At 48.7% G+C, this 16,365-nt stretch overlaps 1 protein-coding gene across 1 annotated transcript in view; it reads right to left on the reverse strand.

The window, feature by feature from the left end:
• The window catches only part of LOC129622728 (two pore channel protein 2-like), a 52,835-nt gene extending 37,670 nt beyond the window's left edge, over nucleotides 1-15,165 (reverse strand). Inside the window, exons 1-4 of the mRNA XM_055539305.1 lie at nucleotides 14,907-15,165; nucleotides 5,534-5,622; nucleotides 4,399-4,513; nucleotides 1,435-1,563 (exon numbers count right to left, since the gene is read on the reverse strand). Of these exons, the coding sequence (XP_055395280.1) occupies nucleotides 1,435-1,563; nucleotides 4,399-4,513; nucleotides 5,534-5,622; nucleotides 14,907-14,981 (408 nt within the window). The 5' untranslated portion in view covers nucleotides 14,982-15,165. The remainder of the gene's footprint in view (nucleotides 1-1,434; nucleotides 1,564-4,398; nucleotides 4,514-5,533; nucleotides 5,623-14,906) is intronic.
• Between the last annotated feature and the right edge of the window lie 1,200 nt (nucleotides 15,166-16,365).

Here is a 16,365-nt window from a genome sequence, read left to right on the forward strand (position 1 = left end):
GATGCCTTTGAACTGTGGTGTTGAAGAAGATTCTTGAGAGTCCCTTGGACTGCAAGGAGATCAAACGACTTAATCTTAAAGGAAATCAACCCTGAATATTCAGTGGAAGGACTGATGCTGAAGCTCCAATACTTTGGCCACCTGATGCAAAGAACTGACTCCTTAGAAAAGACCCTGATGCTGGGAAAGATTGAAGGCAGGAAGAAAAGAGGCCAACAGAGGATGAGATGGTTGGACGGCATCACTGACTCAATGGACATGAGTTTGTGCAAGCTCGGGGAGTTGGTGATGGACAGCGAGGCCTGGCGTGCTGCAGTCCATGGGGTCAAAAAGAATCGGACACAACTGAGTGAACTGAACTGAACCGATTGTCAGGAAATCCAGTTGTTTCCAATTTTTCAATACTAAGAACAGCTCAGCCATGACCAATCTTGTGGATAAATCTTTGAACACATCCTTCTTGCAGGGAATGGAAATATGGGAGCAAGCACTTGCACACAAAAGGCTTTTCCAAAGGAATAGCTAACCAGCCTTCCAGAAAAAACAACTGATTCTTCCCTCGAGTAAAGGATGACAAGATTGAAGGGATGAAAGGACTGAAATGTTTTCAATCTTGCTATGATTGTTTTACAGGCAAATGCACGGTCTTTTATTGTTGCTTTCATGTACAGTTATTTTATGGGGGGGTATAAAGAGTGGCTTTATTTCTTTTCCAGGAAAAGGGGGAACACAGTAGGCTAGCCCCTCAAGAACCATGCCCTCCCACATATATTTCTTAATTAGTCAAGTTAAACATTTTTTCTTATCTGCTGGTATTTACTTCCTCTTTCAGGAGATGCCATCACCAGTTTTCAGCACATATTTTTCATAGAAAAGTTGAACATTTTTATTTAAAAAAAATCAAAACATCTATTTGGTCTTTATGCTATACTGAACTATGAAAAAGCTAAGAAATAGTCAAATAATACATTAATCTTTCAATCGCAATGACTGAGCAGCATTCATACAGATATACTATCTATAGGTATATATAATATAGGTACTATGTTCCTGAACTTAAGTATGAATATACAGCAGGGAACAAGACAATCATGTTCATACGTGTAAATGCAATTCAGGGGAAAAGGAATGGAAGGATATATGCCAGACTTGGAACTAGCACTCTGTTCTGAGGCTGCCTTGCAGCACATTTTTTAAAACTGTAGTTTCTGTTTCTTTTTCCTTTAATTTGGAAGTGCCCTTGAAACATTAAAACACTCACATCGTCACATTTTGCCCAATTTGCACTTCCCTTGTGGTTTTGTGGCGGTTATGCCGCTGGTGCTTGCTCTCCCAGCATCCGTCATTTTCCTGAACCCACTCAAACCTACCAAGTCTTTTCATACTTTCTGCCTTTGACCACAGCCTCTGGAAGGCACTGTAACGAGCACTCACCACTATGGTTACCATGACGCAGATGTTTTTTGTATCCTTCCAGAAGACCTTCTGAGGAGTGACTTTCGCAAAGTGAACCAGTCTCCCAAAGAAGGCAGTTAGACAGAGCACTTCTGCTATCGAGGTAACCTGTGGCAAAAAAAAACAGAGCTATGGCTCAATTCTCTCTTACTCCCTGACACCACCCTGTGAGCTGAGCAATGTCCCTCAGTTTTACTTGGGCTTCCCTGGTGGCTCAGATGGTAAAGAATCTGCCTGCAATGCAGAAGACGCAGGTTCAGTCCCTGGGTCAGGAAGGCCCCCTGGTGGAGGCAATGGCAACCCACTCCAGTACTCTTGCCTGAAGAATTCCACGGACAAGGAACCTGGAGGGTACAGTTCATGGGGTCACAAAGAGTTGGACACAACTGAGCAACTAACACGGCTTAATATTACTGAAAGTTACAGCAAAATTCTTAGCTGGTTGGAATGTTTTCTTTCTCTTAAAACGAAACCTGCCTCTCAACCACAAATCCCATGACCCAGCTGACAGGGTTTCCTGGAAGGGGCGGGGAGGGGCGTAAATCAGCATGCAGAGGACCCCCAGAAGGCGTTCCTCAGAAAAGTGGGGCTCAGGGATTGGCAGAAACGGGCATCTGCTATGCTCTCAAATTCCTCGTGTTCATACTCAGAATAGACATCTAGAAGTTCAGTGTCTCTAATAATAACGCTCCAGAGATGTGTTTTGAAATGCCAGATCATTCCTTAGATCGCTGCCCTCCCACCCTGCTGCCCGGATTTGGCTGGATGCTACCAGACCCACCTCGATGTCCTGACCATCTCCTCCTTGAGCTACGGGTATCAATTCCAAACTCCCACAGGCAGCTAGCATTTGCAGTCTGTGAGTGCAACTCATATTAATACTTTGCCCGCGGTTGCCAGGAGACAGTAAATCCTCCCTAACAGGAGTACTTCTCTCCATCAGTGGGGAGAGAAGAGCTCAGTGAGGGTGGAGGGAATGAATTTCTCAAGGGAAGGAGGAAGGGGCTGGCTCTGGGCCCTGAAAGCAGCAGGTGGCACAATTTCTCCACCCCTGACCCCAGCCTTCATGAGCCCTGGGCTCGGATAAGGGCTGCAGCCCCTTCAAACTTTCTAGCTCTCAGCCTGTTCATCCTTGAGGGGCTATAGAGACTTACTGTCAAGACCAGGCTTACAAAAGGGCCTGGGGCATTCCAGGACACCCTGGTTCAAGATGAGATTTTCTTGGTAATGCTGCTGTTGTTCAGTCGCTAAGTCGTGACCCCACAGACTGCAGCATGCCAGGCTTCCCTGTCCTCCACTATCTCCAGAGTTTGCTCTAACTCCTGTCCATTGAATCAGTGATGCCATCCAGCCATCTCATCCTCTGTCGTCCCCTCCTCCCCACCCATCCCCCGTAATCTGACTTTAGAGACATGAAGTGCAAACACTGGCTGAACAGATAGCCAAGCCCAAGCTGTGTGTGAGCAATAATAAACAGCAGGGTGGGGACACAGAAGAGAGCCAAGGGGCTGAGAAGAGATCCTCGGGAGCGCACCTCATCCAGCGCCGGGCGGCGGGGGCCGGGGACCAGCTCTGTTCGCGTCTGTGAACGCACAGCTCTGCTTCTTCAGGTTTGGTGTTTGTTTTGACAGACACTGGGCTAAAAGTTTTCTGCCCAGAGATGTCATTAATTGTGACATCCTCATCAAATGGATACCACCAACCTTGGAAGCACCCATGGAAGATTGCCAACTTTGATGGCACCCAACAAACACAACTCTGATTTTTTACCTCCCTGTGCAGGGTCCTCCCCTGCTAACTCAGGGCTCGGGCATGTGATGGGCTCTGGGCACCTGGGCTTTGGCAAGTATGGTGTGAGCAGAGGTTGATGGTGCTTGCATGTTAGGATGCAGCTCCTTCTTAGACTCCTATTCATAGGGAGAAGCCTGAGCCACGGGGAGAGGCCGAGAGAGAGCAGAGCAGAGAGCAGGGGCACTCCAGCCCCGTGAGCCCCCAGCTGCCCACCAGACCCACTACCCAGCCAAGAGAAAAATCTGCCCAGTTGAGCCAGTCACCCGCAGACTCATGGGAGGCAGGAAAAACTTATTCTTTAAAGCAAGGGTCAAATGAACGTTGTCTGTCAAAGGACCAGACGGTAAATATTTTAGGCTTTGCAAGTCATACAGTCTCTGTCACACGTACACTGAGAGGCGAGAGCAGTGTCAGTCGGGAATTAATGTGGGTAGGTCATCAATTTATTACTTGGAACCCATCTGCAGTAGCTCGGTAATCTGATGCTTTACTTCAAAGCACCTATAAATAATGACTTATGACTATGAAAAAAGCTGGAAGTGTGGCAAGTACAAGACACATATTACACTATATGCTTACATTGTCTACTCAACATTAAGTAAACATGCCTTCAAACATCACTTGTCTGTGCAATGTGCCCTTGTCATTCTAAAGGAGATCAGCCCTGGGATTTCTTTGGAAGGAATGATGCTAAAGCTGAAACTCCAGTACTTTGGCCACCTCATGCGAAGAGTTGACTCATTGGAAAAGACTCTGATGCTGGGAGGGATTGGGGGCAGGAGGAGAAGGGGACGACAGAGGATGAGATGGCTGGATGGCATCACCGACTCGATGGACGTGAGTGTCAGTGAACTCCGGGAGTTGGTGATGGACAGGGAGGCCTGGCGAACTGCGATTCATGGGGTCGCAAAGAGTCGGACACGACTGAGTGACTGAGCTGCACTGAAGGCATAGAAGACCCAAAACCGCCACTTTGTTTCCAATGTCTAGTGAGGAAAAGCACCAGCTCGGGGAGTAGGCAGAATTCTTCCAAGCCCTCCCCCAGAAAGAAAAATGAAACCAAATTCATACGTACTGAAAATCTGAGGGGAAAAATGCGACTGAATTCATCTATGACAAAGTCTGATTAGCCATTCTGCGCTGAGAGCTTACCAAGAAAGGGAGCGGGAACACGGCTGGTTCCTCAAAGAGGGCAAGCGCAAGGTCGACCCAAATGAAGAAGTAGGTGGCTGCCCGCATCGTCCAGTGGTTATAGAAGTGGTAAAGTCTGGAGCGGAGAAGAACAGAGGAAGTTATAAGCGAGAAGCAGAAGTTAAACAGCTACCCCATGCCCCATTCGAAGAGGAGGAATGGGAGATAAACTACAAAGTCCAGGCTCTGACTGCTCTCCTTTCAACCCTAAGGAGTGAGGGATAGCGTTTGACTGAGTTCACACTACAAAATGTTCACAGCAAAAAAGTCACCAGCTCTCAAAGTGCATTCTCTTAACAGTCTCAAGCTAGGATGAATACCCTCCTGGTGGGGTGTTGGGGACCCTGAGATGTCCTTTTGGAGGGCTGACACAGAGCAAGCCCTCAGTCAGTGACCTATTATTAATATTACATGGCGCAGGGGCCTAACTGATTTATAATGGCTATCAGCCCATCTCGGCATGGTGGACCTCAGAGAGATCCTGGGGCACACGGTTCTCTTCCTGTAGGGGGTATCCCCCAAACCTGCCAGACGGCATCCAGGCAAGAGGCATCCAGGCATGAGGTATCCGCTGCTGCCTATGGAGGTACTGACACCTCAGTCCTGATGGTAAGATTTTTTTTTTTCTTATTCTGAGCTGAATCTTTGGTTTTAGTTCAACCTTTAGGGGGGTAGGGAGAAAAAGCTGAATTGTCATGAAAAGAACAAATATATGAGTCCCATCAAAAGGCAATCGAAAGTAAAAGAACAAGTCTTCTTATCACGTGGGAAGCTCTAAGAGGACAACCAGGCGAGAAAGACGCCACGTTTCCCACGCGGATGTCTTCTCCCCTGCCCCGGGTGTCACTTGGTTATCTGACCTTAGCATGTGTGCTGAGCACTTCCCTACCTGTGAGGACCGTGCTCTTAAAACGTGGAAGAACACCACCACTGGGGTTTGCCGGACGCTATGCGCCATACCCCAAATATTGCTCCAAATATTAGCTGATACAGTGACTTTAGTTTGGGTTCAACTTCAAGAATATGAAGTGCTAAAGGACAGGTGACTCTAGGTTTAACACTGTTTCACGTGTTGACAGTTGAACACTTGAATTACCTGATGGCCTGAGGGGATGTCTCAAACGGAACGTTTCTGTTGTACTGGGCGTCCGAGACATAGGCAGCTGCCAGGAGAAGCTCCTGGTCCTCAGTGGGAGAAAGGAAGGGGAGAACAAGTCAGAGCCAGAAGGGACACTTAGGTTTTCTGTTTGTAAGTACTGAGTGCGAAAGGAAAGCCCTCTTCTCCTCTCCCCCACCCCCACGTTGCCCCCACCAGCGCAGGGAGGAGCCGGCATTAACGCTGCCGCTTGGTCGCCTCCAGGTGCTTTCTGGGCAGTGAGAAGCCTGCTTAGCTTTCGGGAATTCAAATACAGGCTCTCAGGAGATGAAAACCACCTGGGTAATACAACAGATTCTTTACTGTCTGAGCCACCAGGGAAGCCACATAGATCTATTAATACATGTGCTTAAATGGTATATTTCTACGTTCATATTGGGCTTCCCAGGTGGCCCTAGTAATAAAGAACCCGCCTGCCAATGTAGGAGACCTACGAGATGAAGGTTCAGTCCCTGGGTCAGGAAGATCCCCTGGAGGACAGCATGCCAACCCACTCCAGTATTCTTGCCTGGAGACTCCCATGGACAGAGGAGTCTGGCGGCTTCGCAATATGGGTTCACAAAGAGTTGGACATGATAGCGTCTGAGCACATTCATACACCAAGACTCAAACTATAGACTTTAAATATGTATGGTTTGGTGCATATTAATTATAGTTCAATGAAGTTGTTAAAAATTGCCCTCCCCCCCCCAACAACAAAAAACATTTGGATTAAAATTTGATGTGGAACAATAATCTCACAGGTGAATTAACTGCTATAAGAATATAACATCTACTGATTCACATGCATTCTCAGGGGTCTCAGGGGTCTTAAAGACAGGTCATTAAAGCCTAAGAAACATCATATAAATGTGTTAAACAATTACTACATATTTTCTTTTATGCAGTTAAAAAATATTTTAGTAGAAAACCTCGCAGAAGGCAATGGCACCCCACTCCAGTACTCTTGCCTGGAAAATCCCATCGATGGAGGAGCCTGGTAGGCTGTAGTCCATGGGGTCACGAAGAGTCAGACACTTACTGAGCGACTTCACTTTCACTTTTCACTTTCATGCATTGGAGAAGGAAATGGCAACCCACTCCAGTGTTCTTGCCTGGAGAATCCCAGGGACAGCAGAGCCTGGCGGGCTTCCGTCTATGGGGTCACACAGAGCTGGACACGACTGAAGCGACTTAGCAGCAGCAGCAGCAGAAAACCTAATATCAATTATTGTTCTGTGGAATATCTTGAACCTTCAGGAACACTAGAGTTCCCCAGGACATGCTTAGGCAGCTATAATATTTTAGTTTTAAAATAGCTGGCATCAGCAAACGTTGATTTTTTTTTTAATGAACACATTAATTTTAAGAAAATTCCATTCAGCTCCTAAAAGATCACACTGGGACAGCAAAGAATTCTGATACCAAAGTTTTTTTAAAGAAAATATTTAAAGTGAAATCTCTTAAAGACATTAAGAGATTTTTAAATATGATGAGGGAGGGACTTCCCTGATGGACCAGTGGCTAAGACCATGTGCTCCCAATGCAGGAGACCGGGGTTGATCCCTGGTCAGGGAACTAGATTCTACATGCAGCAACTAAGAGTTTGCATGTCACAACTAAAGATCCTGTGTGCCACAACTCAGACCCATTGCAAATTAATTAATTAATTTTTTTTAAAATGATGAGGGAACTCCCTCGTGGCCCAGTGTTAAGACTCTACACTTTCACTGTTCAGGTTAGTTCTCTAGAGATCACTGGTCAGGGAACTACGATCCCACATGCCACACAACTCGGCCACACACACACATACAAGAAAAATCTTTCCAGTCCCAGGGCAACCCTTTGTCCACAAATATAAACAGTTTGACAGCTACTAATTTGAGGGCAATCATCCACACAGCTTCCAGGTGGAGAATGGAAAAAAAAAAAAAAAACATTGCTGCTGTTCGGTCACTCAGTCTGTCCAACACTCTGCAACCCCATGGACTGCAGCACGCCAGGCTTCCCTGTCCTTCACCATCTCCTGGAATTTGTGCAAACTCATGTCCACTGAGTCGGTGATGCCATCCAACTATCTCATCCTCTGACGTCCACTTCTTCTCCTGCCCTCAATTCTTCCCAGCATCAGGGTCTTTTCTAATGAGTTGGCTCTTCATATCAAGTGGCCAAAGTAATTTCTCAGGCAATTGGGCCCTGGGGCTACCTCCCTCAGACCCCACCCAGACTCCCTGCATTGAATATGTAAGCATCGTGGCACCCCATCCAAATGACCCCTTGCCAGCCAAACTCATGCCTGTCATTTTTAAATACGCTTACACTTTCATAACAGCTAACTTACATTAATGTTCCAAAGCTTTCCCATTCTAAATGGCTATTCCGTTTCTGACACCTATCTCTTCTTAGGATTCCATCTGCTCTGTCCTCTGGTTTTTCTTGTCTTCCTTCCCTCCATCCCATGTGTATATGACTTCTGCCCATTTGTGCTTGGGAAGAAGTACTCTCAACAGGCAGAGTTATGGTACATGAACATTCTCACCTGTATTAAGCCCATTTGTATCCTCCTTGTAAAATGAATGACTTTTCATCCAACCCAAGAATGTGGCTTATGTTAGATATGCCATTCCAAAACTGCATATACTTTTCAAGTTTACATGGGAATCACTACCCAGGTGGCATTCATGGTAAAGAACCCACCTGCCAATGCAGGAGACATAAGAGATTTGGGTTCAACCCCTGGGTCGGGAAGATCTCCTGCAGGAAGGCATGGAAACCCACTTCAGTATTCCTGCCTGGAGAATCCCAGGGACAGAGGAACCTAGTGGACTAGAGTCCATAGGGTTGCAAAGAGTTGGAAACAATTGAGCCAACTTAGCACGTATGCGTGCCCATGTCTGCTGTGAAAATGGTGAAGACTGGATATCAGGCATTCCTCCAGACAAGCTGAAAAGCGGCTTCATATCTCAAAACAGTAGCCCCAGTCTAGGGGAGACACCGCTGACTGCCTGGACGATAGATCTCACCTCCCAGGCACAATATAATCACCTTCAGAGAGTTTGCTTGTAAAGATCTTCCAGCCCAGACCAATTACATCGTTCTCTGGGAGGTGGGACCCAGCGCTGAACTTTTAAAGCGGCCAGGGGATTCCAATGTGCAGTCAAGATCAAAACATCACTGGTCTAAATATGGCCATTTTACTACTGTTTCTCATAGGTTTTGTATTTTCATGGCACTTGGACAATAATTGACTTCTCTTGATTTTTTTTTTCTTCCCTTTTCTCAAAGCCATGACATTTCCTTTCCACTCCCCAAGACTTAAAAACATGTGTAAGAGTTTTACATTTTCTCCTCCTACCCTGCCCACTTTGTAAGCCTTCATTCTGAGGAAGATGAATAATTTAAATCCCTCAGGGCAAGAGGGAGGAGGGTGTCCAGGAGGGAGGGGGAGATGGAGTCCAGAAATTCCGGTGGAATGAACAACTGGAAGCTCCAGATACCTTTAAGTTCAGAAACCCTGATAAAACCGAAGCTGTTGATAAACGTGCTTTGAGAAATGCCAAGGGATCTTCCTGGCAGTCTATTGGCTGAGACTTCACCTTCCAATGCAGGGGTTGCAGGTTTGATTCCTTCTTGGGGAGCTAGGATTCCCACATGCCTCACAGCCAAAGAAAACAAAACATAAAAGCAGAAACAATATTGTAACAAGTTAAATGCTGTTGTTTAGTTGCTAAATCTAAGTCAGGAGTCTGACTCTTCTGTGACCCCAAGGACTGTAGCCCACCAGACTTCTCTGTCCATGGGATTTCCCAAGCAAGAATAATGGAGCAGGTTGCCATTTCCTTCTCCAGAGGATATTCCTGACAAGAGAGCAAACCCAGTCTCCTGCAATGGCAGGTGGGTGGTTTACCACTGAGCCACCAGGGAAGCCCCAACAAGTTCAATAAAGACTTTAAAAATGGTTCACATCAAAAAAAAAATTCAAAGAGAGAAAAAAGCCAATATGTCTTATTTCGATATAGAAGAAAATTTATAAAACTTAAGGTAAAGAGAAGTTACCATAAATTTCAAGCAAAGTGCTTCTCCTTGTCTGTTTTCCCGTGTCATTAGAAACACTATCCCCTCTCTCTGTCTCTCTCTCTGCCTTCCTTCTCTCCTCCCATAGGGCACTCTGATGTCCAGAATACAGCAGATCATTGCTTCCCTATGCACCTCACTCAAACCTTCAGTCAACAACACTGCCTGGTGTGCCCACAGAATCAAACGTCAACTCCCCGGCTTAGCCCTTAGGGCCTCTCCCTTCTGCCTTGGCTCCCTCACTTTCCCTACAGGAATCCCCTTCTCTGGCCCAAACTGATGGACTGACTATCCCACTCCCAGCTCCACACCCACGCCTGATCCCTTGCATGCCTAAAGCCAGGAATATCCTTTCCACTCTCCTCCATGGGGACCCATCTCAAATTTCACTTTCTCCTTGAGGACTGCCAACACCAGCAGCTTCCATTTCCATGTGGGAAGACAGCCAAGGGATGCTTTCAAAGTGTATGGTGAGTGTTCCATACAAAGAAATGGCTTCTGAGGCTAACCTAGGCACAGCAGCCTGGGCACGAAGGGTGAGAATATCAGTGACCACTTGGTGTGGGTATAAACAAATCGTGTGCCTCCGTGCAGAAAGCAACAGCCTAAGGGCCAAGGGCAGCCTGAAGATATGTTTTGTTTGGCCTAGAGAGTGCTTTCTGGATGCTGGCTACTGATTCAAATTTTTTACAAAACTGGAGCCAACACAAAAATGTGAACTTCTGGTTTCTCTTCAAAAGATCACAACATCTGGCCATGTTGGGTTGTACTGCAGTAAGTTTTTGCAACCCGCCCTGATACTTGGTCACCTGAAGGAACGCTTAGTATTTTCCCCAATTTTGTGGGTTAGCCAGGCAGTCCTTCCAGTCAGGGCCTACTTAGCTGGTCTCTGTGGTCATCTGGGGCTAGATGGTCTGGAACCAGCTGCGCTCACACATCTCGGCTATGTGCACCATGCAGCAGGCTGGCCAGGGCCCTTTCCTACGTGGTCGCTGAGTCCCCAGAAGCATCTGGAGAACACACACCAACGCTCAAGTAATTTTCATACCTCTGCTTGCATCACATCTGCCAACCTCCCACTGGCCAGAGCAAGTTTCATGGCCAGTGGTCTCAAGGGTTGGAGAAACAGACTCCACCTCCTGATGTGAGGGGTTGCAAAGGCCCATTGCAGAGGGGGAATAGATCCAAGATGGAGTGTGTGGCCATTTCTGCAATTGATAGCCCACGTGGCACAACCAGCTGGACGTGGGTAGCTATGGTCCTAACTGTCCAGAGGACGTGCCCTCCGGGTCACAAGCCCCAGTCCCCTCCCCAGCTGGATTGTTCCCATCCAGGTCACTACTTTTATGTTGCTCCCTGGGCCCTGTGGACATTTCAGCTTGTGACCACACCTGATTTAGGGTTTCCCAGGTGATGCAGCGGTAAAAAATTTGCCTGCCAGTTCAGGACCCAAGAAATGCACATTCAGTCCTTAGGTCGGGAAGTTCCCCTGGAGGAGGAAATGGCAACCCACTCCAGTGTTCTTGCCTGGAGAATCCCATGGACAGAGGAGCCTGGCGGGCTGCAGCCTGTGGGGTCGTGCAGAACGAGACAGGACTGCAGACACATGCATGAGTTGATCTCTACCAGATTTAATGAACACCTTCCCAAGCCCTCCTGGTCACTGCCCTTTCCTCCTGCAAGGAACCTCTCTGAAAATTGCTATAAGGGAACACCAGTGAACCAAGAGCCCCCAGACAGGGTGAGCTAAGAGTCGGATGAACAGGTTTAAGAAGAACATTAAAAAAAGAAGCACACGAAGTATCAAGAGGTAATCACACAGAGGCACAAGGACAACCTAGGACTGTTCTCAGCCTTGGCTGCCCTTTTGATACTTAGTAGCTTTAAAATTACTGTTGCTGGGACTTCTCTGGTGGTCCACTGGTTAAGACTCCAGTCTTCCAATACACAGGGTGTGGGTTTGATCCCTGGTTGGGAAGATCCTGCATTCTGCAAGGTGTAGCCAAAATCAGGAGAAAAAATTACTATTGCCCAGGCCACACCCAGGTCAATTAAATCAGAATCTCAAGGTAGAGTTTAAACCCAGATAATTTCTTTTTTTAATTAATTTATTTTTAATTGGAGGGTGATTGCTTTACAATATTGTGTTGGTTTCTGTCATCTATCCACATGGATCAGGCATAGGTATACAGATGTCCCCTACCCCTTGAACCTCCATCCCATCTCCCACCAAACCGAGATACATTTCTAAAAACTCCCGGGTAATTCTGCCCAACAGTAAGACTGAGAATCACTTGCATCGGATTATTTCTATTTCAAAACTGAAAGTATTGGTCAAAGCACCAGAATGGCTTGCCATCTCAGTTCGGTCGCTCAGTCATGTCCGACTCTTTGCGACCCCATGAATCGCAGCAAGCCAGGCCTCCCTGTCCATCACCAACTCCCGGATTTCACCCAAATTTATGTGTCATTGGTGATGCCATCCGGCCATCTCATCCTCTGTCGTCCCCTTCTCCTCCTGCCCCCAATCCCTCCCAGCATCAGGGTCTTTTCCAATGAGTCAACTCTTCGCATCAGGTGGCCAAAGTATTGGAGATTCAGCTTTAGCATCAGTCCTTCCAGTGAACACCCAGGACTGATTTCCTTCAGAATGGACTGGTTGGATCTCCTTGCAGTCCAAGGGACTCTCAAGAGTCGTCCCCAACACCACAGTTTAAAAGCATCAATTCTTCGGTGCTCAGCTTTCTTCACAGTCCAACTCTCACATCCATACATGACCACTGGAAAAACCATAGCCTTGACTAGCTGGACCTTTGTTGGCAAAGTAATGTCTCTGCTTTTGAATATGCTATCTAGGTTGGTCATAGATAACTTTCCTTCCGAGCGTCTTTTAATTTCATGGCTGCAATCACCATCTGCAGTGATCTTGGAGCCCCCCCAAAATAAAGTCTGACACTGTTTCCACTGTTGCCCCATCTATTTCCCATGAAGTGATGGGACCAGATGCCATGATCTTAGTTTTCTGAATGTTGAGCTTTAAGCCAACTTTTTCACTCTCCTCTTTCACTTTCATCAAGAGGCTTTTTAGTTCCTCTTCATTTTCTGCCATAAGGGTGGTGTCATCTGCATATCTGAGGTTATTGATATTTCTCCCAGCAATCTTGATTCCAGTTTGTGCTTCTTCCAGCCCAGCGTTTCTCATGATGTACTCTGCATGTAAGTTAAATAAGCAGGGTGACAATATACAGCCTTGACATACTACTCCTTTTCCTATTTGGAGCCAGTCTGTTGTTCCATGTCCAGTTCTAACTGTTGCTTCCTGGCCTGTATATAGGTTTCTCAAGAGGCAGGTCAGGTGGTCTGGTATTCCCATCTCTTGAAGAATTTTCCACAGTTTATTGTGATCCACACAGTCAAAGGCTTTGGCATAGTCAATAAAGCAGACATAGATGTTTTTCTGGAACTTGCTTGCTTTTTCAGTGATCCAGCAGATGTTGGCAATTTGATCTCTGGTTCCTCTGCCTTTTCTAAAACCAGCTTGAACATCTGGAAGTTCACAGTTCACATATTGCTGAAGCCTGGCTTGGCAGCCAAAAGCAACACCAGGCAGAAAAGGGTTCTAAAAAACTGCTTCAAAGGAGAGGACAGAAATGCATTTCAGGTGACTAGGCAGTTTCTTATTAAGTGACCCCAAACTAACTTTTAAAAAGGTTAACCAGGTCAGACTGGTACAAAGTGTCTGAGGACTGAGCTGCAGTTTAATGACTTAGTCGATACTGTTATCTCAGAAACTAGAGTTCTGCTGACAGTGACCTGTTGGTACCAGGCTCTTCATCCGCTCTGCCTGCTCCCAGGCCGACCCCTGCAGGCATGCATTAAGCTTATGTCTCACTCAGGACTCAGCCGGGACTCTGGGCTGTTTTCAGCCCTCCTGGCATTTCTAGAGGCCTGCAGTTACTTTTTTACATTCTTTAATTTTGACAAAGAAGCTTTAAACACACAGTGAGACACCTGACAGTCTCAAAAGATTTTCCTGCCGCAGAAGACTGGTGCTCACCATCAGCGTCATCAGTTTGCTGAATGAGGAGAGCAAGACCTGGGTTGGGTTGGAGCCAGGGACCAAGAATCCTTTTCCTTCTCTTCCTCCTTGACCTGCTTTTCTCTGCTTAATCCTTTAAGGGACAGGGGACATGGTAGAATCTGCCTGTTGGAAGTTGCCAAGCCCCTTTGGGAGGCCAGTAGGCCAGGGAGCACTGGGAGAACAGGGCATTTAACCCCACCCAGAAGCCTGCCCCTCGGACCATCCTGAGCAAGTTGCAGGGGCCACATAGCTGAAGCAGGGAGGAAGGGGAAGACTTCTCCATACACTCAAGGAGACAAAGGACTAAAACACCTATCACCTCCCACACACCTGCAGGAGTAAAGGAAACGCCTCTGTGTGCCAAGCAAGGTGCCCTGGGCCTCACCGACACCGTCTTCTCCAGACGGGTGTGATTTATCACCGCCACCCTTACAAAATGGGAAACCAGAGACTTTCAGAGTCTTGTCATTCACATCTAAAATTTCCTGACTCAGAGCCGAGGCTCTTTCCATTGGCGCCCTGCCTGCCTCTCCACTGAGTTCTTGTTCAGGGAAAGGAAACAGCCCTAGAAGAACTCTTTCCAGTTCCCAGCCTTCCCAAGCTCAGGCGGTCTGGGTGAAAGCAGAGCTGAGCGACTGCGCAGCGCGTCTGCCCGGCCGCAGGGATCCGAAAAGCCAGGGCGACAGCAGCGCTCCCCGCCCCACATCCTCCAGCCTCCCAGGCTTTCCCCTTGCGGCGGGACCCTCGCTTGGCTTCCTGCCGCCATGGAGCTCCGTGCGGCGGGCACGGGCCACCCAGACCCGGGGGCGCGCCACACGGAGACAGGACCCCCAACACGCAGCCGGAGCGCCGATCCCAGCTTGGCCCCGGCCTCCGGGTACGGGCTTGACAACTCCAGTAACGACCCGAACGCGCGGGGCTGAGGCCAGGGGCACGGCGCCTCTGCGCTCCAGCGACGGTGCGCCTCCCGCACCCGAGCACCCAGAGGACCCAGAGGACCGAAGAAGCCCGGGGGCGGAGGGGCTCTGCAGCCGCATCTCCACCCCGGAGCCCTCGTTCCCAGCGGCTGGTACTGGCTGGGCTCGGGGTCGCTCTCCACCCAGGAGTCCCGAGGACCGCGGACGCGGGGCTGGGGGGCTGCCGTCCGCGCGCAGCCACCAGCCCTCGGGGCGCCCTTACCTCCAGGTCGGGCGGCTCCTCGGAGGACGACGGGCGCGAGTGATGGGTCCCCGCGGCTCGGCTGTTCCCGGGCATCGCGGCGGCGACGCGCGGGGTGGGGATGGGGCCGACCCAGGCCCCGGGCAGCGGACTCAGCCCTCGGGCTGCTGGAGGCCCGGGCTTGGCGCGCTCCGCACGGCCCTTCGCGTGACTGCGGCGGAGCCCCACGGGTGGAGGATTGGCGGCGGGCGCGGCGGGTCCCCGGCTCTGGCCCCTTCCCGCCCTGCCCCCGGAGTAGTGCCGGAGCCGGGGGCGGGGACGCGGTCTCGTCCGGGGCTGGGGCGGTAGGGGGCGGGACGCTGGGGGCTGAGCGGATCCCAGGGGCAGTGCGGAGGTTAGAGGCCAAGCTGGCGAAGGGTCCCAGCCGTGCGCCCTGGGCGTGTGATTGCGCTTAGCTTTCTGTATCAATAAAATAGTAACAAGACCTTCCTCCCAGGGTTGTTGCGAGAATTAAAGGAGACACTGTATTCAGTTGCTGCCACTGGCAGCTGCCCGGTAAATTATGTTTCCTTCCGAGTGGAACCCCCTGGAGAGCTGGGTGTGGACCCAGAGAAGGGCCTCCTGGGGCAGATACCTCTGAGAAGCGGTGTGCGAACCTTCCTCCCTTCCCTGGTGCACCCCAGTGTCAGCCTGGCCAGGAACTTGGGCCAGATTTCCAAATTCAGAGCCTCTGAATTTGGAAAGAAAGCAGATTAGATTTTCATGAGACTATTCCTGATTTTTTTTCATGTTGGAATGAATTTTAAAATAATAATAATGAATGTTTACATGGTTTTGTTTTGTTTTGCTTGTAGGGCAGGCAGTGCTGGGCTCCCGCACCAATGAACTTCACTGAAAAGTGAAAGTGTTAGTTGCTCAGTCCTGTCTGACTCTTTGTGACCCCATGGACTGTAGCCTGCCAGGCTCCTCTGTCTATGGGGTTCTCCAAGAATACTGGAGTGGGTTGCCATTTCCTTCTCCAGGGGACTCTTCCCGGACCAGTGATCAAATCCCTCTCTCCTGCGTTGGCAGGTGGATTCTTTACCACTGAGCCACCAGGAAAGCCCATGAAATTCACTAATACTTCTCAAAGAAGGAATAAGCCTGGCAGGGCAGGGACTCACCCTGGTCACCTAACAAGAGGCACAGTGTTCCTCTGGGCTCATCAGGACTACTCTGTGCTTGGTACTGATGGATGCCAAGGTCCAGGTAGGGTACTGTGGTGGGCAGAATTATCACCCACCCATCCCAAGATTCCAGATCCTAATCCCTAGGACTGTGAATCTCTTACTTTACTGCTCTAAAGCAGGAGTCCCCAACTTTCCAGATCTCGTGCCTGATGATCTGAAATGGAGTTGATGTAATAATAATAGAAATGAAGTCGCAATAAATGTGTCCCCAAACCATCCCACCACCCCATCTGTGGAAGAGTTGTCTTCCA

This window comes from Bubalus kerabau, chromosome 11 (assembly GCF_029407905.1).
Source record: "Bubalus kerabau isolate K-KA32 ecotype Philippines breed swamp buffalo chromosome 11, PCC_UOA_SB_1v2, whole genome shotgun sequence".
Lineage (NCBI taxonomy): Eukaryota > Metazoa > Chordata > Mammalia > Artiodactyla > Bovidae > Bubalus > Bubalus kerabau.